Source organism: Myodes glareolus, chromosome 2, assembly GCF_982192425.1.
Source record: "Myodes glareolus chromosome 2, mMyoGla1.1, whole genome shotgun sequence".
NCBI lineage: Eukaryota > Metazoa > Chordata > Mammalia > Rodentia > Cricetidae > Myodes > Myodes glareolus.
Window position 1 is genome coordinate 77,413,725 of NC_142027.1, and position 26,093 is coordinate 77,439,817.

At 46.7% G+C, this 26,093-nt stretch overlaps 1 protein-coding gene across 4 annotated transcripts in view; it reads left to right on the forward strand.

Annotated features, from left to right (window-relative positions):
* The window catches only part of Masp1 (MBL associated serine protease 1), a 65,333-nt gene that overhangs the window by 20,423 nt on the left and 18,817 nt on the right, over nucleotides 1–26,093 (forward strand). For 3 of the 4 annotated variants that reach the window (XM_048453880.3, XM_048453881.3, XM_087901903.1), the window contains 8 exons: nucleotides 3,571–3,748; nucleotides 5,162–5,293; nucleotides 7,699–7,895; nucleotides 12,822–12,969; nucleotides 13,891–14,009; nucleotides 14,985–15,063; nucleotides 21,444–21,581; nucleotides 22,979–23,053. In XM_048453880.3, the coding sequence (XP_048309837.3) occupies nucleotides 3,571–3,748; nucleotides 5,162–5,293; nucleotides 7,699–7,895; nucleotides 12,822–12,969; nucleotides 13,891–14,009; nucleotides 14,985–15,063; nucleotides 21,444–21,581; nucleotides 22,979–23,053 (1,066 nt within the window). Of the gene's footprint in view, nucleotides 1–3,570; nucleotides 3,749–5,161; nucleotides 5,294–7,698; nucleotides 7,896–12,821; nucleotides 12,970–13,890; nucleotides 14,010–14,984; nucleotides 15,064–17,612; nucleotides 18,319–21,443; nucleotides 21,582–22,978; nucleotides 23,054–26,093 lie in introns of those variants that run through there. The other variant, XM_048453882.3, reaches the window with a different exon arrangement.

A 26,093-nucleotide genomic window follows, 5' to 3' on the forward strand; every position in this document is an offset into this window, starting at 1 on the left:
ATTTGTTTTCCCTCTTAAAGCCCAAGGGGGCCTATCTTTCAAGGCAGTTACCTTAGCACACACATTTGAGCATTTCTATTATTCTTCTACTAAATTTCACTTCTCCAGAGGCAGGGGGCCATGCCTCTTAGCTCATGTCACAGAATAGTAATTTTGGACATCCTTCATGTTGTAGTCCAGACAGAATTCAGTCCATAAGTGTCTACTCAATGGAGTAAAAAGAAAGCAAACTGACGGCATGGAACCACACGCCGGTGGCCCACATAACAATAGCTTACAGCAATGTGGTTGCCGCCATCGGAGATGGGGAATGCAGAGTGTGTGACCCTCAGTCCCATGAGCCTCTAGTTATGAATTCCACGCTTGCACTCGACCACATTGATATGTTAACTCCAGATACAAGGGCAGTCAGGACAGAAGCCACAGCTCGATCTTGCGACACACAGAGGCAAACAGTCTTTGCAGGACTTTCTAATCCTGCCACGGAATAGAAATGTTTACCAGGGTCACTGAGCCTTCTATTTAGGTTCTGGCTGGAGCTGTCACTGAGCCACATTCTCTCTGGGAGAAAAATCCATGAACTTCAGATAAGGTTTCAAGAGGTTCTTGAGCCAGGGAGATTGTTTGACCAAGTGTCTGTCCTTTGTCACACTCTGTGTTTTACTTGCTGGGTTGGCGGCTTCTCCCCAGGTCACTGAATTGTTCCAAAAACACAGCTGATATCAGAGGAGCTCCTGTTATCTCTTTGTTCTTCTGGAAGGCACTTCCCGCTCAGGTCTTCAGCTTCCTCTGGAAGAAGGGAGATTAAATCTCTTGCAGGTCCCTCTCAACAGCAGGGTGCTCAGCTTCTATTCTGGGCCACGGGTTGAATTCTTTGGGTCTCAGACTGTCTCTTGTCTACTTCTAAAAGAGTCTATGACTCAGTTTTCTTGGCTCTCAGCTAGAGCGTGCATCCCTGTTCTCTAGACTGGTGTGGCTTGGTAGGTGATGGCCACTGAATCAGCACGAAAAGCTCCTCCATCCCAGAAGTAGCGAGATTGAGGATGATCATTAGAGGCGCTCAGTAGATCCTTCCCAGTGTTCTGTGGTTGATTTTCCATGAACAAGCCTGTGCTTCCCACACTGCAAAAACCAAGAGAGAGTGAGGCTGCCAGGCTATAGGAAGATTTCCATGCCCGAGCCCTTCTTGCTTAAGGTCTGACAGTTCATGGGTATAGTCAAATGTGTCAATGTGGTTCTTGAATGAGCTCAACTTCACCAGGTTGCCTAGATCTGTGTGATGAGATGGCTGCTCACCACTTTGCAGTGCATGCCTTCAGTGTTTGGAAGTGATGACATTTTCGGACAGCAGTTCTCATACCGATCAGCAAGTTAAAACACCTTCTCTACAGGTGAAGCATCACAAGGTGGAGATAGGGGAGCCGGAGCCGGAATAGGAAGCCTGGGTGAGGTCTGTGGTCCACACATCTTACAGCACTCCAAACCATGAACACTAAGCCAGAACACTGGCTTTGCAGTTACCTGTTGAATCTCTTCCCTAGTCCTTCTCCTCAATCTATTAAGTCTCCTTTCTGTTAAATTCCAACAAGAGCACTCTAAGTAGGTTCTAATTTAGTTTACAATATGTTAAAAATAAGCAGACAGAAACACATAGCCACTACACTGATTGAAAGATACAAAATAGAACACTTCATAATGAAGGCATAAAAGACTGCAAAGGCTGAGCAATGTGCCAGGCAGGCAGGGCAAACAGTGCTTGACTCAGTATCCCCGATGGTCCCACTTTAATGTAGTGTCGTGACATTTGACATTTGTGATGTTTGAGCTCAACAAGGAAAGCTTTGTGTGTTTAACTTCAGAAAATAGTGATTCAGATAAAATACTCCTTTGAAAGAAAGCACTCCGCTTAATAGAAAAGGCTTTTAAGGATTACTGATAGAAAGCCTTCAGTTATCTGGAACACCCCATTAACTGCAATAGTAAGGCAGCTGGGAGGCAGAGGAGTGGGGCTGGAGCTGGGTGAGGAAAGGCATAGTCTGCTGTCAGAGGCTGTGGGAGATCGCAACTCTCTGCAGAGAGAACAAATAGCAAAGCCATGAGCTCATCTCCTGTTTACACTTCAGTTTCCAACATTAGTGATTAATTGTCCCTGTGTTTTGTTGCCAGGGCAAATTGCTTTCCTTCTTATTTTAAATAAATAAACCATTAGTCTCAAAACAGAAGTGTCAAATGTCAAGATATTCTGCCATACTGTGCTAAGGATCAGAACAATGGGCTTATTAAAAGCCACTCGAGACAGACAGTCTTTGAGACCTTCCCTTTAGTGGCAGAAACCGCTCTCTGTAGGACTTTCTCCTGTAGCTTGGTTAAAACACCAATGCAGATGTTACAAACAGAAGCACAGGCTTAAAGGAATCAAGTGAACTTTCAAGCCACAGAACAGGAGTAAGGAAGTAGGTTAAATGTGCATAGTCAATGAACTACACCAACCAGCTGTTTCCCTGAACAAGACACAAAGTCTTGTTAAGCAACCAATAGATTACCTCTGCTTTGGTTTCCAAATATGCACAGGGTCCCTGGCTCTTCCAAAGGAAGGAATTCTTTAATCAAGTAGGGAAATTTTGCATCTGATCCCAACACATGTACATGCATGCAATTTCCGGATGCCTCCAAAAGACCGTTGTTAGCTTTTTTCAGGACTCCCTATTAAATATCATTACGAGTACATGAATTCTCATTTCAAAGTTTTCAGCGTCTTCCGTTCACAGCATTGACGTCATCAAAGGCCAACCACAACGAGCTGCAGTATCCTTCCCAGCACAGCGGCCTGCTCCAGTTTTCACTAACCCCCTGGCTCCTCACGGGCCTCACACTGTGTCTCGAAGCTTTAGTCCCTGTTAGCAAATATCGATTGGATAAACAACTATGTGCCAGGTTCTATTCCATGTGACGGTGAACCGGCTACTAAAACCCAAACACCCCTAAAACCCTGTAGCTTGTGTTTCACAGGGAACCCTTCACCGGCAACTGTTTCTGTGAATTCTCTTGTCACACTGTCACGGCTCCACGCGTGTCTGTTGGTCTGAACGCCGCCATCCCGTGAATAACACTGAGCCTTGTTCTCCTCTCATCGCCCCATCTCGCCGCGCCTCGTTCCGTGGCAGGCACACACTGGATGCTCTGTGAATGACCTTTTGTGTGTTGCTTCCTTTCCCTGGAAATGTGGTTAAATTCCTGCTGAGTATAGAACCCGTCTGTGAGGTTGTCTAGCTCTTTTTTTTTTTTTTAATTCTCATTGAATTGTTTCCAGTGAGCAACTCACCTGGCTGGCAATAACGACAAATGCCCCCATAGTTATTGCCAGCCAGGTGAGTTGAACTAACTGGAGCAGAGGAAGGCGATCAGATGGCCACATTCACTTACCCAAGCCCCATGTCTGCCTCCCATCCCAGAGTCTCTTGTTTCCCCTCTTTAATTTCCCAGCAGCTCAGCCCTCTGTCTTCTTGGAGATCTGGAGAGAGGCTGACATGGGAAGGATTCATCTTGTTCCTGTCCCCTTTGACCCCAAAGGTAGAAACAGAAGATCAGGTGCTGGCAACCTTCTGTGGCCGGGAGACCACTGACACGGAGCAGACCCCCGGCCAGGAAGAGGTTCTTTCCCCTGGCTCCTTCATGTCTGTCACTTTCCGCTCGGATTTCTCCAATGAGGAGCGATTCACCGGCTTTGATGCCCACTACATGGCTGTAGGTAAGTCGCCTCATCCTCATGTCTGCCTTCATCCCTGGAGATGGAAACTGCCTCGTGCTCGCTCCTCGACCGACACCTGTGCTCCCACCCCGTGATTTCTTGCTGCATTTATTCCCTGGACCACAGATCCATTCATCTAGCCACCATTCATTCAACAATTTACCTTTTTGGAGACATTCCAGGGTAGTGACAGGCATCACTATACCGCTTCCTAGTTCAATGCCTGCTAGCAATGTTTTGTTTGGCTGTAGAATGCACATATGATAAATTTACACATCTTAGCATGCATTTAACACACATTAACTTCACTATCTGCCAGAAAGTTCCTCGTGTTCTTGTCCAGTTAAACTCCTCGCCCCCAGATCCCTCACAGGAGACAATGGTCCTGACTTTCTACTTCTGTACATTAGTTTGGCCTCCAAAATGTTACATAAGTAAACACACAGAAAATATAGTGGGAACAAGATTGTCCCTTTGCTCAGCATAATATTTCTAAGATTCATTTATTTTGAGTTAGCTCCCTGACAGAACTGTGTTCCAATGTGTGAATACACTGTAATGTTTTGGGGTTTTTTTTTTTGGGCGGTGGGGGGGGGGATGACCATTTTCCCATTGAGAGACACATGGGTTTCACTTTGTTTTTTCACTCCTTAATAAAGGTTCCTTCAACCTTTTTATGAACATATGCTTTCCTATTTATTGGTTAACATCTAGACACAGAATTGCCAGTTTGAGCACAGCTGTGTTTAGTCTTCCAAGAAATTGTCAGATTTTCTCCAAATAATTATGTAATTTGTAAAACAGTGTGTGACATTTCTGATGGCTCCATGTCCTCCACGTTAAATGTTGTCAATCTTTTTTCTCTCATTTTTATTTACCCTTGTGAATATGTGTGGGTTAAACTGTAGCTCCTGGTGGCTAATAATGGCAGACATCTATTTGTATACGTATTGGCCATTTGTATGTTTCTATAGAAGAAATAGATGTGCAAGCCTCTAGGATAGGACTTGATCTATACGGGGACAGAGGATGTGGGGATGCGGTGGTGAGCCAAGCTCTCCAGGTCCCGAGTTTTCTGTCTCAGTTTCTTCATCAAGAGGATGGGGGTGGTAAGACTGGCATGGAGTGTGACAATTGTTGTAACCAACCTGTGGTGATCACCTCTACCAAGGCTGAGATGGCCTAGGTTCAGACCTAGCTCTCCGTGAACTTAGAAGTTGCCTAACTTCTCTGGATTCTGCTTACCTCATTTGACAAAGGGAGATAGACAATGGCCACCTCTGGGCTTTACACAGGATCAAATGAAAGACAAGCATGACCCTCCACAAACAACCAATGCCTTTAAGTGCTTTGTAAGTGTGGCTTCATTGTCACGTGTGCAGTGACTGATAAGAGGCTCTGCCTGCCCCACAGATGTGGACGAGTGTAAGGAGAGAGAGGATGAAGAACTTTCCTGCGACCACTACTGTCACAACTATATCGGCGGCTACTACTGCTCCTGCCGCTTTGGCTACATCCTCCACACAGACAACAGGACCTGCCGAGGTAGGGCCGAGTGTGATTCTGTGCTTTGCCATGATGTGTCACATGTTCCAGGAAGATCAGCTGAGATACAGACCCATAGTGCATACAATGAAAAAATAAGTCAGGGCTGGGGTGATGGCTCGGTGGGTAAAGAGCTTGCTGCGCACGCATGAAAACTTGCATTCAGAACCCCAGCACTCATTTGGAAGCTGGCCTTGGTGATGCATGCGTGTAGTCCGGTGTTCACGAGTAGATCTGAAGAGCTTGCTGGCCAGCTGGTCTAACAGAGATGAAACAGTGAGCTCCAGGTTCAGTGAGAGACATGCCCCCAAACTTAGGTGGAGCACCCCAGGAAGATCCCTGACGTTGAACTCTGGTATCTGGATCATATGCTTGGGTATTTACACATAGACACATACAACCAAAACCAGACACAGCCAGAGAGAGTCAGAGAGACAGAGAAACAGAGACAGAGAGAGTGACTGAGAAGAGAGAGAACACTAAAAAAATAAAGTCAGAGATACACACACACATACCACATGGCTATATGCTGAGGTGCTCACTCCACTAGGAGTCTGGGGTCTATTGTCAGAGGAGCATACAAGCAACTCTGAAGTCAGGCTGACCTTCCTGGGCACAAAGTCTGCTCCACGGGTTTCTGTTTTCTCTCCTACTACAAGTAACCAACCTGACCAAGCCATGGGAAACCTGGGTTTTCCAGTCCTTTCCCTATGAGCCATAAATTCAATTAAAGGTTCCATTTTCTCTTTGCTCTGGTAGCCCCTCTGTCACTCTCTGACAGGGCTTAAAGCCTCGGGTCGAACGACAAGAGAGGAAAGAGGGTAAAGATAGCACGGAAGTGACTCATTCCTACATTGCTGAATCATCATCGACCACCATGGCTTCTGTTTTACCGCTTCAGGTTGGGGCAGAGAGGGTGAGCGAGGAGTAGTCCCCAGGCTCTCTGGGCAACAGCTGCACACAGACACTCTGGTGTTTAGATAAAGTCAATGCTACACTTGCCATGCTTGCGTAAAGGAAGCATGGTCACAGCATCCCCAGACTTGCGCTGGCCTGGAAATGTGACAGCTGTGTCCCTTGACAGAAGTGAAGGAATATGGAGAAGTTCAGCCACACAGGGAGAACAGATTCTAGAATCATTTGGAGGTGCAGTAGAACTTAGAACAGTTTGGGAATTGCCTGTGAGTTAGTATGGCCCAAGGTAGGATCCCACTTGAAAAGAGCTCAGGGAAGGAAGCCAAACCTGGAGACAGGCATACTTCTTCCTTCAAAACTTGCTGAATAAACTGCCTCCTACATAAAATCATTAACAAAAGGCAATATTTTTCAAAAGCAATTTTCTCAAAGAGAATTATGAAATCTCAGGGTCAAGGTTTCTCACTTCTTTTCACCCTGACCCCGGGAACCTTTTAGAGAAAATACCACAGATACGCTGTCCACCTGTTAACAAACCACATGCCTACCTGTGCGCTGGGAATACAAAGAGAAAGATTTCCCCTCCTCCAAACCATCCCTAGTCCTCCCAGGGCTGAGACTGACCCATGAAGATGCGGGAGGGAGAAAGTGAAAACAGATGCGGACTGGGGAGGCCTCTTTCTGCCGCTCTTGTTGGAACTTTACGTTAGTCATGCTTGCCGTTCTGGGCTACTGTTTTCTCATTAGCAAAATGAGCACAAAGAACAAAGACTTACAAAGCACAGACATGCCAAGCCTGGGAGGGGCCGGCCCAAGGGGCCAAGGTTCAGCAGGCCTATAATGGGCTAAGTCATGGCGAGGCTCCCAGGGAGCTGGATGTTGGATAGCAGAAACAAACAAACAAACAAAAATCAAAATCCTGGGGATCACAGGACTCAGTTTAGTGGGCGGTGGGAGAGAGTAACTGAGTGTGTGACATGATGTCATCGAGTGTGTGATGTCAGAGAGGACAGACTGGGCAGTCAACAAAAGGAGGACAGGGACTGGACAGTGAGGGTGTGTTGTGGGAGGGGGAGGGGCTTTTCTTAGGTGAGGACCAAGAATGGCTTTGAGCAGAGACCCAAGAGACAGACAGGCAAAGGAGGGGGCACAAGCCAAAGAGGTCGAGATGCAGCACCCGCCCCTCCATCTCAAAGCCCTTCTTTCTCAGAGTAGCTGCCTGTCCCTGCCAGAGGATCCCATGGCAAGGGGCATCATCCAGGGAAGCCCCATCTAGAGAGAGACTTAGAAAGTCTACAGTTGAGTCCTTTTCCACAGGGGGCGGAGGAGGGACCATCACCCTCCGCAGAATTTCAGTTTCTCAGTAAAATGAGGATTCCTTCTTTGCCTACTTCCTGAGAACACCGTAAAGATTACACAGTGGCAGATGATAAAGGGCTGGCTGTGTCTGTGCCAATGGAGTGCCGTTTTCTCTGTTCTGTTTTCTACAGTGGAATGCAGTGGCAATCTCTTTACCCAGAGGACCGGCACCATCACTAGCCCTGATTACCCCAACCCTTACCCCAAGAGCTCTGAATGCTCTTATACCATTGATCTGGAGGACGGCTTCATGGTCAGCCTGCAGTTTGAGGACATTTTTGACATCGAGGACCATCCTGAGGTGCCCTGTCCATATGACTACATTAAGGTAACCCTGGCTCAATTGGGTGAAAAAAAACCCCAAAAATAAAAAGCAATGTTCTGGGCTTTTGGCTTTTCATCTTCCCTTTGGATAGGGAGCTGAGTCACTAGCTTCCCAGCATGTCATTGTTTAAAACATTATTTTGGCTTCGTCACCTCCAGGTTGGGGTCTCCTCTGATTCCAAACTGGCACCCTGGTCACTAGGGTGATAGGAGGTAGAGAATTACAAAGTCAAATCTATACTTTAGGAAGCCTGATTCAGCATTATGGAGTGCACCCTGTAGAGATGCATGGGGTTTTACACTCAGAAAGAACTCATGCTTGGTTTAATGCACTGTAGACACCTTGAGCTTCTTAATATATCCCGAACAAGGTGCTCGTACTTTTTGTTTGTGCTAGATCCCACACGTTATGACGGTGGTTCTGTTTGAGGGAAGAGACAATTACAAAGGCAATAATGAGGGAAGAAAATGTCCAAGGCCAATAGCTACTCCATTTGAGGTTATTCTATTCTATGTTATAAGTCTAATACAAGGTAACCGAATTTTGAACTTTGGCTGGTATAGTGGGAGGAATAGGTCTCAGATATGTAGGGGTTAAAATCAGAAGTACCTACAGTACTGTGTAAAGCATCTGAGTGAAGCCAAATATTGGGCTCTGATTTCAGCAGAGGTGCTGAGCCTGAGAAATAAAGGTGCCACCAAGTATATACACAGATGCTAATCTAAGCCATGAGAATACATGAGGATTCAACAAAACAAAAGCAGTAGGAACTGGAGCCCATGGCTTCTGAAAGCTATGCAGAGGGAGCAGGGCTCTCAATGAGCTCAGAAAGTAAAGTCTGAAAGAGAGATACCAGCAGCAACAAAGCCCAGAAGCCCAGGACCACCTGTGAGAAAGCACAAGAACTTCAAGCCTGGCTTGCCCCCTAGTGAGTCAGAAGCTAAGAGAGAGCTTGGCTGCAGGTGACACAGCAGGCATGTTTGTGACACAGGGCATGTTTGTGTTGCTGTGGAGTAAGTTGCTCCCAACACAATGGCTTGCAACAACTAGTATCACATATTGGGTAGACCAGAAGTCCCTAAGGGCTCTATTGGCTCTCTGCTTAGAATCTCAGGAGATTGAAACCAAGGTGTCCGTTTGATGAGGCTCTTACCTTTGGGCTCCTGGGGAATAAACCACTTCCAAGCTTGTCTAAGCTGGTGGCAGAATTTTATTCCTAACGTTTGCAGGACTTAAGTTCCACTGGTAAAAGAGCTGTCCTCACTTTCCTCCATATTGGTCCCTGAGGGGTCCCTCTTGTCCGTCTTCTGAAACCCAAAAGCTTCTGTACAGTAAAGGAAACCACAGATCTAGTAAAGAGGCCGCAACAGTATGAGAACAAATGCAATGCTGCTGCATGTCTGACCCAGGATTAATGTCTGGAATATACAAAGAACTATAAAAGCCAAACATAAAGGAAAGCAACAGCCCAACTTTTTAAAACTGGACCAGAACAGAGAACTCTGAAAGGAAAAAATACAAATGACTGAAACAAAATTTTTAAGTGTTCAACACCCTTAGCCGTTTGAGAAACACCAATTAAAATTACTTTGAGATTCTATCTTCCCACAGCCAGAAAGGCTAAGATCCAGAAAACAAATGGCAAAAAATTCTGTGAAGCTGTGAGGAAAGAGGAGCCCTTGTTCACTGTGGTGGGAATGTAAATCGATGCAGTCATTATGGAGATCAGCATAGAGGCTCCCCAAAAGCTAGACACCGAATGACTATAGGACCCAGCTATATCGCTCACTGGTATCTGTTCAAAGGATTCTATGTCCTGCTGTAGAGATAACTGCTCATCCATGAAACCCATGGATGCTGCTCTATTCACAACAGCTGGGAGGGACATGGGAAAAAGCCTAGATGTCCATCACCTGAAGAATGGATAATGAAAATGTGGTGCATATGTACCATGGAATTCTATTCAGCTCTAAAGAAAGATGAAATTATTGAATGGTAATGGATGGAACTGGGGAAAACCATTGAGTGAAGTAACCCAGGTCCTAGAAAGACAAGTATTACATGCTGTCTCTCAGATGGTGATGCTAACTTGAATCTTTAGATATGTGTGGTTCATTTGGAGTAACTATAGAGGCCAGGAAATTAGAAAGAAGCCATACCAGAGTGAGAAATAAGATCTTAAGGAAGGGTAGCTAGTAAAGGACAGACAGTATGGGGATTAAAGGAGATACTGGGAAGAAAGGTTAGGGTGGGAGAAAGGTTTAAGTGATTTAGTAGAGCAAGGCAGAGGAGGGATGGGGTGTGTGCTAGTTAATCTCATGTCAACTTGACACAGGATAGAGTCATCTGCAGGGAGGAAACCCCACCTGAGAAAATGCCTCCACTAAGATTGGGCGCTAGACAAGCCTGTAGAGCATTTTCTTAATTAGCGATCAATGGAGGAGGGCCCAGTCCATTGTGGGCGGTGCCATCCCTGGGCTGGTGGTCCTAGGTCATATAAGAAAGCAGGCTGAGCAAGCCCTGGGAGCAAGCCAGTAAGCAGCACCCCTCCGTGGCCTCTGCATCAGCTCCTGCCTCCAGGATCCTGCCCTGTTGGAATTCCTGTCCTGACTCTCTCTAAAGATGAACAGTGATGTGGCAGTGTAAGCCGAATAAAAACTTTCCTCTCTGGTTTATTGTTGTTTGTGGTGTTTCATCACCACATAATAACCCTAACTAAGACAGGAGGGGTAACTAACTAAAGATGCTTGGAAAAGCCATACGGAGACACACTAATTTAGAAACTTCATATTATCTGTCTGTCTGTCTGTCTACCCACCCACCCACCCATCCATCCATCCATCCATCCATCCATCTATCTATCTATCTATCTATCTGTTATATGCACAAGAGTTGAAATGAAATTACATAATATAGGGGAATAACACTCCTCCCAGAAGCCGTAGCTATCAAACAAAGAGCCCAATGGCAGGTGTAGGATGCCACCCTTCAGGCTGTTGGTCCAGAGAGATCCCATAGAACCCTGATGAACAAAACAGGCTACTTTCATTTGCTCTTCGCTCTCCATCAGAACTAAATGATAAGGCCCTGTTGCTGAAGACACCATAGACTTGTGTCACAAGGCATGGATAAGTCAAGTTGGTCCTGACCTAGAACTTTCTTCCTTGCTAGCTAGCTTTCATGGTGCCTATGGTGTCATCGAGGCTGCTGAGGAAGAATAGTTACCTACAGTCATACCCAAGCATGAGTTGTGTGAACTATGATGATAGCATGGCAAGATATGTCCTTGGGTGCAATAGTGGCATTAATGTTAGTGGGGTGGTCGATGGCTTTACGGTTGACTTTAAGACCCACACTACAGAACAGTCTTCATGCCTGGCCCTCTAAATTTGGCAAAGAGTCTATCACTCCCGGGAGACCTATGTGTGGTCAAGCCAGTCAAAAGCTCAGCACAGACAAAGGAGGGGTTCACAAAGCCCCATACCTTGCTGAAGAGCTTGGTCAGTTGAAGGTTACTAAGATAAAATGCATTTTCTTTAGGGAAGTGGCCCCTGGTAGGTTGCCTTTGCTCCAGCGGATGACCCCACTCCCATGTGCATAGGGACAGTACTGATTAGACTCAGTGGATTATGGAAAGAGGACATTCATTATGTTGGAAGGGAGATGTGGCGGTGGGCTCTGGGTAGAGTTGGTGGGGATGTGAGGGGCAAATATGATCAAAACACATTGTAAATATAGGAAATTCTCAAAGAATGAATAAGCCACTGTGTTTCAAGTGCTTCTGATCACAAAGGAACACACAGGGAGAAGGTCGTGCAGACCATGTGGCTTAACAATCACCGTGTCCCAGGAGCTCAGCCTGGGATCCACATGCAGATAGTCAATGTCTTCAAGTGTCACTTCTTCTGTCCTCAGCAACATGATGACATCACCCAGGAGTACAGACATTACCAAAAGCTAACAACGGAGTCCTGGTTCTCAGAGACAGGGGGAAAGGGTTACGTGCACTGGACTGGGACCTGGGGGGGGGGGGAGTCTGAATCAGCCAATGGCATTTAAGGCCACTTCTCTTCTTCTGCGGCCTCCAAATATAGTCCACACCCCATCACTTCTGCCCTTCTCATCTGCTGCTTCCCCAACTGATGTTCTTGCTTCATTCTTGCTCCTGCATCATCCCTTTTCCCACAGCATAGAGGGTTACAGCAAGGAGATAAAACCAAGGTTATGCATGAAATTAAGCTAAACTCCTCAACAAAATAAGACCCCTGTCAGTCTGTCCATCCTCGCCTCCTACCACTCCCCTGTTCCAACTTCTCCTGCTCTTCACACCTGCCAAGATCTTTCCCACCTGTGACCTTGATTTTTTACATTTTTTTTTTTGGTGCCTGGAAAATATGCTGTTTTTCTGCTTTCTTTTACTCATCCCATGTGTCAAACCTAATGTCATTTCATCATTGGGACTGCCTTATTTGTTACTATGCTTCTGTTACACAAATGGTGACATCTAGAAATTTTATATGCTCTAATACTGGAATTATAAAATATGGCAATGTTCCTATTACATATATATGTATATTTATACACACAATTATTTTGTTTAATTATCATTAGTCACTGTAGTAGACTACAGATTCCTTGAGAATGGGACCCTCCCCTATGCTGTGTACTGTACAAGACTGCCCACAAGATGTTCATTGGTAGTCACAGCAGCACTGACTTGCTTTGTTAACTCCAAAGGCCACTAAAATTACGACAGAAATGGACATAAAGCCATCTGGTAATTGCAAAGTCTACAAACAAGAGTGTATACTATGGATTTGCATTAGACTTTCCAGAAAATTCCAGCACTATTCTGCCTGAAGCATTCAGATATGATTTCCCTCTCTCTCTCTCTCTCTCTCTCTCTCTCTCTCTCTCTCTCTCTCATAGATTAAAGCTGGTTCAAAAGTCTGGGGGCCCTTCTGTGGAGAGACAGCCCCAGAGCCAATCAGCACCCAGAGTCACAGTGTCCAGATCCTATTCCGCAGCGACAACTCAGGAGAGAACAGAGGTTGGAGGCTCGCCTACAGAGCAGCAGGTAACCTTCCTCCTTTCCCAGGTCACCCCGAGCCACTGTGCTTCCTGCTTACAAAGAGGGTTCTTGAGGGAGGAGGGATGTAGTTCAAGCTAGAGGCCCACTCCTCTGAGGACTTTGAGAAACTGGGAACCGAGGCACAGGCTACCTCCTGGCTAAGCATCCCACCTACGAGTGGGGGATGGGCACTGGGAGAATGAGGTTATTCTCAAGACTGGTTACCCTTGAGTCCCCCAAGAGAGACTGAAAACACCACTTCTCTTTTCCCTCATGTGGAGATTCATCAAGCTGAGAGGACTTCCCAACCCTGGCCGTCTGTCTCCAAGTCGGGCACAGGAGTCTGTGGACCCGGAGCTCTGTAGAGATCGGGTTCTTTGTGGGTCCCTGGCTGGCACGGCCTGTAGCCCCGGTCCCTAGTGCTCCACAGCAGCTAGTCCTGATACAAGCCCGGAGGGAGGTCTGTGACTCACTAAGTCTGTAATAACTGAAGAAAAAGAGGGTAGACCCCAAGGAGGAGTAACTAATAACCACCATCATTGAACTATGGTCATCCTGAGTAGCTAGTAGTGAAAAAGGCCAGGACACAAATTTCAAACAAATAGGAAGCCCTTGCTTATTTAACCTGAGGTATCCATGGAGTACAGGCCTCAGGGGTGAGCTCCCTATTGCTATGGGACAATGGCCTTTAATGTTCCTCAGATCTCTGAGTGTCGATGAAATTGTTTGGTTGACTCCTTCACTTTACAAATGAAGAAATGAAAGACCGCCTTAGAGAGTGACTCACTCCTGCTTTCCAAAGTTTTGTCTCTAGACGTCCAATCCTGTCCTCTCTGCTTTCTTCAGGCCTTGCTTCCCAGGTGCTGGCCCTTGGCCGTCATTTTCCCTCATTTCTCACCTGATGTCTCTTCATTTGCTTCCTGCCAGGAAACGAGTGCCCAAAGCTACAGCCTCCCCTGTTCGGGAAAATCGAGCCCTCGCAAGCCGTGTACTCCTTCAAAGACCAAGTGCTCATCAGCTGTGACACGGGCTACAAAGTGCTGAAGGTGCAGAACCCTGCCTGGGAGGAGGAGTGAGCAGGCTGGAGAGTTCTCCGGAGCCCCCCATGGTGTAGGAGCTGCCATATGGCCAGCTCAGCTTGTCCTAGAATCCTACTGAGCTTCTCAAAACTCCAGAAATTCAAAACGATACATTCTAGCCACCTCTCGCTTCGGGAAACGGCACAAAAGTTGTACATTGGGGCATGAGTTGTCCTGTTTTTTTTTTTTTTTTTTTTTTTTTTAAAAATATGGGACCATATGGCTCTATATTTAGGGACAACAACATTAACAAATGTCATCAGAGGTGGAGGGGGTTGGTGCTGAAGGAGGAGCATGGGTTGTAAAGGTGGCCTTTGGGGACTCCTCTAATTCCTACCATCCAGCGTGGTGGTGCAGCTACCCTCCTTCCAGAACAACAGGAGTAAGGAAGAACAGTCCCGGTGTACAGAGGCTGGGGACTGGAGCCAGTGGTTGGGATCTTTGTGTTCCCCATGTGAGTTCACTGTACAGCCAGGCTAGAGGCCCACTGCTCTGGAGGAATCGCCCTCAGGAAGGGGCTGGATCAGTGGCGGCGGCGGCAGCAGCAGCAGCAGCAGCAGCAGCAGCCCCTAGGAGCTTGTTAGAACCGTGACTCCTTGGGTAGGTCAGCCAGACAGAAGTGGAATTTTGGTGGCAAGAAGCAGCAGTTTGCCTCCGCTGCCCCTCTCTAGGTGACGCTGTCTGCTAGCTCTAGCTGGAGAAGCATTGCTCTCAACCTAGAGTCAAAATTATAGCTTCTTCTCTAGTGGCAATTGCCTGTGCCCTGAGTATAAATGGGGGTGATAAGAAGAGCGACCATCTCTTAGGTTATAGGCAAGTTTGCCTTTGGGGCCCCCGGGTAGAATTCCCAGTTGAAGGTTTGAGGTCGGAGTTATCTTTGCTAGGAAATGTGTTCTAATCCACTCCTTCCTGCTTCCCATTCCCTTCTGGGTTTCTTTTCAGGACAGTGAGATAATGGATACGTTCCAGATTGAATGTCTGAAGGACGGAACATGGAGTAACAAGATCCCCACCTGTAAAAGTAAGAAAATTAAGCAGATGGGCTACAATGATGCATTGCCTTGTGGTGGGGTCAGAGTCATGACCATGCAGGATTGTAAGCCTTGCCAAGGCTCTCTAGGAAGGGTGTCATATAACAGCAGGACAAAGGAATGTGAGAGCCTATTTCAGAAATAAGATTTCAGACACACACACACACACACACACACACACACACACACACACACACAGGCTTTTTGAATGGTCTGCCTTACTTTCCAAACACAAAATTTCCTCCCCACCCGCAGACAGGGTACTGAATGCGGGGAAGGACTGTATTCTTCGAGGTCTGAAATGAGCCTGAGCTCGGGAATTGCTGATTAGAGAAACTAGTTTGGCTCCCATGTGCGGTGTCGGTCAAGAAATGACAAAAGTCTCCATGCCGGCCACTCCCCCTCTAAGTCTTCTGGGTCAGCTGGTGATGTAGGGCTGCCTAGGGAAGGCTGTGGCGTGAGCACAGAGGACCTGTATGAAGTAGAGGACACTTGCTCTGGTGACCCAGACTTCTGGCCTTGTGGCCCCCCTAACGTATTACATGACCATGAGCAAGCTCTTTTGCTGTAAGAGGGCTCAGACTTGCTCTGTTTCAGACTTGCTTTCATTCTAGAACATGTGCCAATGGGTCTAGAGAGGAATGATCCCTGTAAATTGTCTATTGAGTTTTAAAAAAGAATATAAATTTCTAATTACTACTCTGTTACTCCCATACCCTTGGGATTTCAAATGCGAAAGTTTGGACCATGATTTTTGCAACTATGTATAACTGTATGGCAGTCTGGGTGTGGGGAGAAAGCTTGGTACTTGCTTTAGAGGAAGAATGAGAAGTCCAGATATTATAGTCGGTCATATCGGTGCCCGTTTCACGACCTTCGGCTCTTTCCCCTTTCCTTTCTCCTAAAGAGCTGGCATTCAGACAGATCCCTTTCTTCTGTGCCCAAGGAATCCTGGCAGGAGGACTCCCTTGAGGGAAACCCCAGGCAGCACCTTAAAACCTGAATGGGCTTGTTTCCCTTTTCATGTGGTAAAGGGTGGTGGCCGGGCCCTATGAAGGGAAAAACCTGTCCTTTTATAATAAGGTCAGCACCTACTGAATGCCAATGCAGACTTCTCTAGAGAATTCAGGTGAAAAGGACAGGGTCCAGTCTGAGGACCTCAGATGCTCCTCCAGTAGGTGGCCCAGTGCATAGTATGACTGTGTTCTGAGCTAGGTCCCCAGCAGAGCAAAAGCAAGGATCATTCTAAAGATCAGTGGAGTGTCTGGTGCTCAGGACAGAACCGCACCCTGTAGTCAGGAAGTCGTGACTTTAAATGTAGATTCTAGCAGCTTTGGGTGGGCCTAGGTAATTTACTCTTACTCTTTTGGCCCCATCCTCCCTGACCAAGACTGAGGTGAGAACTAGCAAGGTTACCACACACACCACGCCTGTAGAGAGCCAGAAATACATTCAAATGCGAAGAGCACTTGGTTATATACACACCCCACCACCACTGGCAGGCAGGGGTTTCGTATTTCTGTCTCATATTTTTGGAAAGCAGAAAGTTCTATTAGTATGTTTCCCTGGCAGAACACATGGGTTACTAAGGTCATATCTGATACATCATTTTCTGTGACTTATGCTAGAAAGCCACGGAACATCCTATCATTTTATACATAAGAGTTGACTCAATTCATTCATGTTAAGCTACGTTAGCACTGTTACAGCTCTTGTTAGCACACAGTCAGAATCTTTGAGCATCTGAGGGTACCTTGTACTCTGCTAAGACCCAGGGAAGATGTACAGGTATGACAGGCGGGTTGAATCATTGGGAACGTGCAGGGAGAAGTTGGAGACAGACCAGAAGTACACATGGTGTGACCAAGGAGTGTGTAGCAGAGATACTGGGTATGTAGCTCAGGTGATAGCATGCTCGCCTAGGATGCACGGGGTGCTGGATCCATTCCCCAGCCTCCGCCAAGCATGGCAGCACATGCTTGCAACTCCAGCGCTCCAGAGATGGAGAATGGAGGCTGAAAGCTAGGACTGTAAGGTCATCTTCAGCTATATAGTGAGTTCAAGGCCAACCTAGGCCTCATGATATTCCGTCTAAAAGATAAAAAAGGAAAAATGATAAAAATGTACAGAAGAACAGGAAGTGGGAATTATGGGCTGTTGTCTTGGCCCTGCCTCCACTTTGTGCTGACAAGTCCCGCTCTCCTCCGAATGCCATCTGTCAAATAAGCATTGTGGCCAGATGAATGCAAAGCTCCCAGCCAGGGGCAGAATTTCATCTTCATCAGGAGCCAGGATGTAAGACTATGCAAATTCTCAGAGTGATACAAATTCAGCAATCCCAAACTGTCCTTCACACTGGCTGTGCCTAAACTGCATTCTTTATGTTCTGCTAGAGTGGTTTCTGTATTTCCTGCATGAACTATTTCTGCTTTGCTCGCTAACTTTTCTCTCTCTTCCTTTTCTCTCTCTCTTTCTCCCCTCTCTCTATGCTTTCCTCCCTTTGTCTCCTGATCCTACTATGACTTCACCATGGTGACAGAGAGCGAGATCGATTTGGAGAACGAATCCGAGTCAGAGCCAGTGACAGAGTGAATGACAATGACGGGAACCCCACACAGTGCAGACATCAAGGAATGGATTATTTACCAAGACCCCCTCCCAAAATCCCAGAGCTACCCCACCCAGCCTCACCCACTGACACTCCATTGCCCACTTCAGTGTGGATTAGAAGGGATGCTGAACATGGCAGCTGTGCCTCAGCAGAGGAAAGTGCACCTGCCTGAGAACAAATTCTCTCTTGATGATTTCCTCACCATTCAGACGAACTCCAAAAAGCAATGGAAAGACTTTGTTTTAATCTCTAAGAAAACTGTACTTGTCTCAACGGAAAATATGTCCTTGTGTCAAGAAACACAAATTTAATATACAATCATGTGTCCAAGATCAACATGGACCCTGGCTGCTGATCAACTCCTTACTATAAGTTTAAATGGGTCAGGATGCCCAACTACTTGATGACTTTCAAGTTTTGGGGTTCTACTATTGTCTTAACAACCACACATTTATAAAATCAATAATAACACCGAATGTGGATTTTTGAGAATCTGGATGTTTTCTCATTCAGAATATATATTTCCCATCCACACTGTTTCGGGCTGAAATTCTACTCTCTGAGGCTCTTTACTATTGGGGCTTACAGGTTTTGTGTTTCTTAAAGCTCGTTGATTAAAAACCTTAAAGAATGAGCATCAGTCGCATCTGGAGGCAGTGGTCCTCGGCTTGGGGTGATGGCCGTAGCTAGGACGTAAGCAGCAATGAAGGAACAGCAGAAGCACATAGCATGCATGCTGGGATCCACAAGGCAATGTCTGCCTGAGCGCACATATCAGAGAGGCCCTGCTTCTTCATCTATGACTACCCAATCTAATGATTAGACGGTCACGCAATGAGGGCAGGATTCTGCAAGTGTGGATGATGAGCAGTCTGGAGAGTGAGGTGCTGTCTTAGGGTAGAGGTGTCCTTGATAGAAGAGATGGGTTGGACTCTAAAGACAAGTGCCATCTGGGCAAATGTTTGCCAGGCCACAAAGTCTCGACAATCCTTATGTAAGAGAATGATTTGATATGTGTCCAAGTAATTGCAATAACAAACATGAGATGTGTTTCACATGAGAGATGTGAGTGATGATTTCAAGGACACAAGAACGTGACCTGTTCAGTTAGAAAGGCTACAATCCTTTTCGGAAGAAGCAGTGGTGGTATGGAAACCCAGTGCCCAGGTATCAGGAGTGGCACAGGCAATGCCTGTAATGAGGATATGGAATGCTGGAGAGTCTGAGGACACTGGAGCATAGGGTACTGAGGGAAAGAGATGAGGCTAGGAAGGTCGTACAGGGTCAGACGCTTATATAGGGTTTCTCTAAGAAGCCCGTGAACTACAGAAAAGCATATTTAGAGTTCAAGCCAAGAAAGATGTGTTGGAAGAAACATAATGGCAGCAAGAAACAATCAGAGAGACAAGATGTGAGACAACGCAGCTCATACCAAAGTGGTGAGCAAGGCAGGCTAAGGAAGAGGAGGAGAGAAGAATATTCTGACTCCCGTGTGTAGAAGTGGCCAAAGACAAAGAGAGGGTGTGTTCGTTTCCATAGCAAACAAGCTACCACAAAGATGGCGGCTAACACTGGTGTGCACTGACTGCTCCGGAAGTTAGGAGTCTCGATATCCCAGAGATTTGATCATTATCTCCAGGTTACATTGTAGCCTGTCAGGAATTGTGTCCTCTGGAGCTCAAGGCCCTCTGGAAAGTCCTCAGAGTGAGGACAGAGGCAAACACAGAACCAGGAGAAACCCTTATTAATCTTCTGGGGACGCTGTTTCACACACACACACACACACACACACACACACACACACACACACACACACACACACTGACTATGTCGGGCAAGAAGCCTTTGTGCTCTTGCGATGTTTGCCTCCTCTCAAAGACACAACACTTTCTCCCTGCCATGCTGCACTTGAGTAGAAGGCTGCTCCGTCATCCCTGACTACAGTCGAGCTGATATGGCCCTCTCTTTTCTGTTTGCCGTCCGCTCTCTCAGGCAGCTGCATCAGTGGGCAGAGTTACATACCTGGGGAAACATGAAAGGATGCCCTCTCCTCAGAAAATAACTCCTACTAATACCAACCACTCAAGCCAAGCACTCAGTTCCCCCATTAGGGACAGGAGAGTTGAACTTCCAGAAGGCTCAGGGAGGCAGCAGTAATATCAGGATCCAGGTACCAGCCTAAGGGATTTCCTAAAGGTAGAAGTTTGGCTTCAAGTCTCATCAGGAAAGTAAATTTTAATCTACTTAGGGTTTCAAATAGCAGTTTCTATCTCTTGCTATCCCGGTGCTAACCTTCATATGCTTACCTCACGAACTGCAAGAGCGTCTGGATTCCGGGTTATCAATGCAGAGGAAGTCATTTGTTTGGGGGGCTTGAAGGCCAGGACCCCTTTGGGTAAGAAATACCCACGTGAACTTCCTTCCCTCATTCCCTTTTATGGAATCTGGAAGGCCCTGTAATCAGACACATTGTAACTTAGGTAACTCCAGTCAATCTAAAAGTGAGTTCAAGTTTTACGGTTAAAACCCACAATGTCTGACTGACACTGTCTGACTGGTGCTCAGAGGTCAGCTGCCTCTCCCCAGTGGGTCAACTTGAGGGGGAGGTGGAATTTTGGAGATTCTTCCAGAACTCTGGCACTATTGACAGGTAATGTCCACATCAGCCAGCTCATGTTTGCTATTTAACTGAAAAGCAGATGTCCAGGAACAGCTAGTACCGCTCACTGGAACAACACCGAATCCAAGGGCAGGGCTAGTTCTCACTCCAATAATAATGGCCTCAGTGACTCTCCTTATCTCTAACACAAAGAGGAAGTTCTACGCGGTCTGCCTCAGTTCCTTTTCCAGCCGTGGAATCCCATGTTTTCCCAACTCTGACGAAGCCTATTATATGTAGAATTAGGGCTTCCTTAAAAACAGGCAGCATTCCCTAGATTGGGTCCTCAGACTCTGACGCAACCATGAAAAGATGCCCTGACCAGGCTGACTCATGCTGGGTTCCATCCATGTTAGCAACTCACCTAAAACGTGGCTAGACAAGCAAGCTTGCTAAAGACCATCCGGAGGTGGTCAAGTTCTATACTAAGAGGATAGCCAGCCCCAGTATCCAACCGCTATCAGAGGAGACAGCAAACAGGTGGAGATGGGAAGTTCATCCATCAGGACTCTCCCTGCGTTCTGTGACAGGAAGTCAGCAGGGTGGAGCTGTACATTCACATAGGAACTGGGTTTTTCTGTTTGTTTGTTTGGTTGGTTGGCTTTGTTATTTTAATACTAAGTTCCAATGTGAGCACATTAAATGTTCTTCTTCGGCCTGTGGTTGGGACTGGAAAAAAGGAAGATGACTTGGTCTAGGTCAGCCAGAATTTTCTCATTGAGCTGTGGGCTTCGTGCCTGGGCAATGGAAGCAGAGAAGATTGCAAAACAAACTGAAAGTCAATGAGGATATGGTGAGGGAGAATCTCTGGTCTCCATAAATCTCCACAGGCCTGCTCCTGCCCTCAAATTGACACCAGGGCAGGCGAGTTGACCGTAGATTAGGGCTGTAATGGAGAGATACCCAAAGTGGAGATGCCAGCTATATGGACGGTATACGGCACAGGTGCAGGGGTACCAGTCGGATAGGATACAATATTTCTCCCTGGAGATGGGTGTAATGTATAACCTGAATGTCTAGGGATGATAGATAGATGCCCTGGTGGCCCTGAGAGGAAGAACAAACAGCAGCTAAGGGGGGTCACACTTCTTCTCTCTCAGTTGTAGACTGTGGAGTCCCAGCAGGGTTGAAACATGGACTGGTGACCTTCTCCACAAGAAACAACCTCACGACGTACAAATCTGAGATAAGATACTCCTGCCAGCAGCCCTATTACAAGATGCTTCACAATGTCACCGGTAAGTCCTCCACACCGACAGTACCTCATTCTTTTTGGGCCTCAAGCTGAGGGTGAAACAGCTCTAGGAGGAATGGCTGCCGAGACGTGTGCAACGCCTTGAGATACAAAGTGTCCTGTCCCATAAGGCCTAGCATTTGGCCCTTGCTCCCCAGATGGTCAAGGTGGTAGGTCCATTTAGACACGCTTAAGTCATCCCAAGACCAAAGCCAAGGTGATTTTTTTTCTTTCACCTTGAAAGTCTTAAAATATTCTAGTATAAAATATGGAGCCTATGGGAGGAGCATGAAAGATGTATACATCACAAAACCCAGAACAGAGTTGGGCCTCTCAAGGAAGTCTGGACTTCCTGAATTAATTCCCTCATGTGTCTGAGCTAGAGCTAGACTATCTAAAAAATGGCCACTGTGGCTGACCCCACTGTTCTCTGCCTCCTTTTTGGATTGAGCAGACCAAAGCCACCCAGTAAAGCTGTAGTGCCCCTGTAGGGCTTCCTTCAGAGACATCCTGTTACGTCTCGCACAGAGGTCAGATGGACTGAGGGAATGAGAAGCAGTCGGTCCTTTTCAGCAGGAAATCCAATGTGTACCAGACCAGGACCCAAACACAGCCACAGTTGTTACTGTCCAGGTCTCTGCATGGTTTCTGGCCAAGGTTCTTGTATCCTCCTACCCTCCCACCCCCAGAGTCAGGAGGTAGCACATAGGCCAAAGGTCAAGGGTTAGCAGCAGCCAGTCCGTTAGTCACAGTGAAGGTGTGGGAGGATATAGAAGAAGAAATAATTAGACGCAGGCCCCACTTCTCTCGAGAGTGAGGTCTTGTGGACTCAAACCATCAATACCCTCAGAATCACTCGTGGGTCTCCACAGGGGAACAACCCTCATGGAGACGAGAAAGTCTGCCATCTGCGTGGGATTACTGAGGAAGCAGTCCCTTAGTTCCTCTACATCTCCAATGCTCACCTTTAAATCAGGGAGTGAGCCATAGCTCACAGAGTAATTGTCAGGCCCCAATTGAACAGTGCACATGGATACAGCTTATTAAAGAGCTTAAAGAAAGGCGAGAGAGACATGTGTGCAGCATTGAACTTGGTGAGCAGAGGTTCTGTGACCCATGAGATGGACACACGTGCCAGGGCCAGGAGCACGGAGGAGGGCACAGGCTACCCTCAGGTAGGCGGGGTTAGACCGTTAGAGCCTGTGGAGCCATGCTGAAGAGTGTGGTGTTTAATTCTGAGGGCAGTCATTCAGAGAGAAAGTTTCTTCACGGGGTGAAGGGGTGCAGAGATGTCCAGCTGCAGTGATCCACATTAGAGCAATTGAGAGAGCCCAGACCTATTTCCTGGACATTATGCTTAATTATTTTTCTCTCTCCGCTCTCACCTTTTCACCCACAAAGGTGTCTATACGTGTTCTGCACACGGCGCCTGGACAAACGAAGTACTCAAGAGAAGCCTCCCCACCTGCCTTCCAGGTACCTCCTCCACTGAGTTCTCGGTCTCATGGTTTCCTACGCCAGGTCTGTGAATGTGAAGCTGAGAAGGAAATGCTTTGGTTTTGAGGTGATGCCATCAGAAGGTTAAAGGTCAGAAAAATCTAGCCCCACCTCTTTTCAAACCAACCGGTGTCCGTATTCAGCCGACTTTAAAATCCCTCCTATCTCTTTGTTGTTCAACTCCAATCCTTTCCCACTAGGTGTTTTATCCAAAGCAATTCATGTGTGCACCCAGTGTGGCACCAGGGAACTGAAGAGAATGGACACTCTGTCCTTAGGCGTACACCAGGCCCCAAAGGAGATAATGAGAATGTGCTCTTGAACCCCCAAAGAGTCATATGCACAAATTATTCTGATTCTGTCTCCTTTGTGTTTCATCTAATGGCCCCACCTTAAAGTGGAAAGAGGGTTTCGAGGTAGCAAGAGGTGCCAGGATGAAGACAGATGTTGGGGAATTTGCTTTGGCATTAGAAGTATAGATGATTACTACCTTTGCATCACGCCTCACAATGCATCCATGCGCAATTAGAAAATTATAGCCCAAGATTACAACGCCATAGGGCTAAACACAACCCCCAGAAACTGACTTCAGTCTATGCAATGCTGTAACTTAGGCATTTTTAATTTCTAAAATTCAAGAACCACAGCAATTAAATGATAAGTGCTTAAGAAGGACACTGAGGAACGCTGGAAGGTCATTGTCCTTCCCAGCTCTGTGTGCACATTTCCGTGAACAGCAGCTTCGCCTCTGGTGGCCTCCATGGTTTACTGAAGGGAAATTTTGGGCAAGCTGAGATAGTGTACTGCACGGATGGCACAGGCTAGCAGCCCTTGGTGCTCAGTTAGTAGGTGTCTAAATATTGGGTTACCCATGAAAACAACAGGCTAGGGAGTTTTCTGAGATGAACCCTCATGACAGGAAGAGAACAGCAGCATTTGAGTCTGTTCCATCGCCGGGACACTGGACTCCTAAGAAGGGGAAGTAAAGGTCTATACTTGTGCAGGAATCTCCAGAGGGGAAAACACCAGGAAGGGACTGACGTCAGTTCCACTCACCTCAAGTTGTCTTGCATGCACATTCAAGGACTCAAAGTGGGGATGACTTTAAAAAGAGCAGAATAGTGGGTCTGTGGAAAGCCGGAGGTTCAGATGCTCCTAAAAGATTATGTGGCCAAGAAAACTAAGTTCACATACTAGAAAGCCACTGTGCGATGTCTAGTTGGGGAATACATACCGGGCTGGGTGCATGGCCACTGCAGCAGCTTCCCAGTGCGGGCTTTGGTAAGAAATCATGTTGTCTGGGACTGGAATTCCATACCTCAGAAATGAGTGACCAAGACCAAGAAATGGCTCACATTTTATGGTTCTCAGTGGTCATCGGCCTCACCCTTTAAAGAGCGCCTTGGATACACTGAGTCATGAAATTTTTTAACACGCAGAGTTTGGCAGAACCATAATGTATCATTGTACCATGCTAGAACTTTCCAAATTCTTTCCTTCTGAAAGCCTGGGTAGCAAGCCAGAACAGACAAAACCATTTCAGCCAGTGCCACAGCATCTACCCTTTTGGGGGTGGAGGGTCATAAACAGTCGGGAGTCACATTTTTTTTTCTGACATGAAAACTGAGGATCAGAAGGGTGTGGTGACTTTTGCAAGGCTACCTTTGGAGTTGGGGATGAACTACAGGATAACTCAGAACATTGTTGTCTACATAGGCAGGGCTGTGCTTTCCTTGATGGGTCATAGGTGCTTCATCCAAAGGAATTCAGAATCGCAGAGCATCACCTTTCTGTTTTAAGGAACCTGCTTCCTTTGGTACCCACTATTTTTATTTTCTGTTTCAATCTGACCTCAGCATCACCAAAGCTTTGAACATTCCAAGAACGTTCTCTGCCCAAGGGAAGACTTAGAAAGCCGAAGCAAAAGCAATAGAGGAGAAGGATGGGGAGGAGGAGGAGGGTCCTGTTTCAGTAAACTCCCCCTACAAATGACCTGTTGCATTATTTAACCCCTTAAACAAAGAATCAAAGGTACATCAGAAGTAAAACATTATAACGGGCAAATGAAGCTAGTCCCCCGGGACCCAGGTTGCATTTCCTTTTCTTAACACAATGACTCTCAGTAAACAATAACCTTTTCTGAAACTTTTTTTCTCTCTATATAAATTAGCTGTTCTCTAACACTCTTTGAGTTGTGGCCTTCTGTGACCTTGGGAAGGATTTGCACTTTGGTTTGGGAGAGGAACCCGTTCATTGCTGGTCATGAGTTCTGTTGTGACATGGACTGAGACCTCACCAGATTTTAGCCTTTGTCTGGTAGATGAGTTTTTAAGGCACAGCATGCCACAGACCTGCCTTGTAATATCACCTTGTTGTCTGCTGTTTGCGATGAGAGACTGGCCCTCAACCTCAAAGCCCAGGCCAGAAAAGCTTAGAAGGTCTGTTCACATTTGGCTCGGAATAAAAGACAGGATGGTCCAGGATTGTGGACGAAGCATTTGGCACTGGGAAGAAGAGCATCCGAAAAGCATTAGCCTGTTGAAAGTTTACCCTCCCAAAGTCACAAGAGAACCCAAATATTCCTCTGTCTCTAAAGAATTGTTAGAAGTGCTCAGGGCCAAAGAGGGTAGCTTGACCATTGCGACAGGAAGTGCACACCCACACCAGCCTCAAACACCCTTCCTGAAACGCCCATGTGCATCTGTTCATGGCCAGTGAGGGTTTGTTACTGTGCAGACCCTCTGCTCATAAGCCAGAAACGTTTGGCTGTGGGGCACTGGTGTGCGCACTCGGGGTGCGGCTCAGAGGAACGACGTTTTCTCTCTTAAAGGTACTAAAGGGCCCCTGGGGGCAATGATGGGTGGCCCTGAGCAGGGTTCACCCATCATTGCTTGTGGATTATGCCACCTCATCCTTACCCTGTGTGCACAGAGCCTGAATGCACAAACATCAGTGAGTTCTTTAGGCCAGAGAAATGATGAAGCCTATGACCATGGTCTTGATATTACTAAAGCAGTAT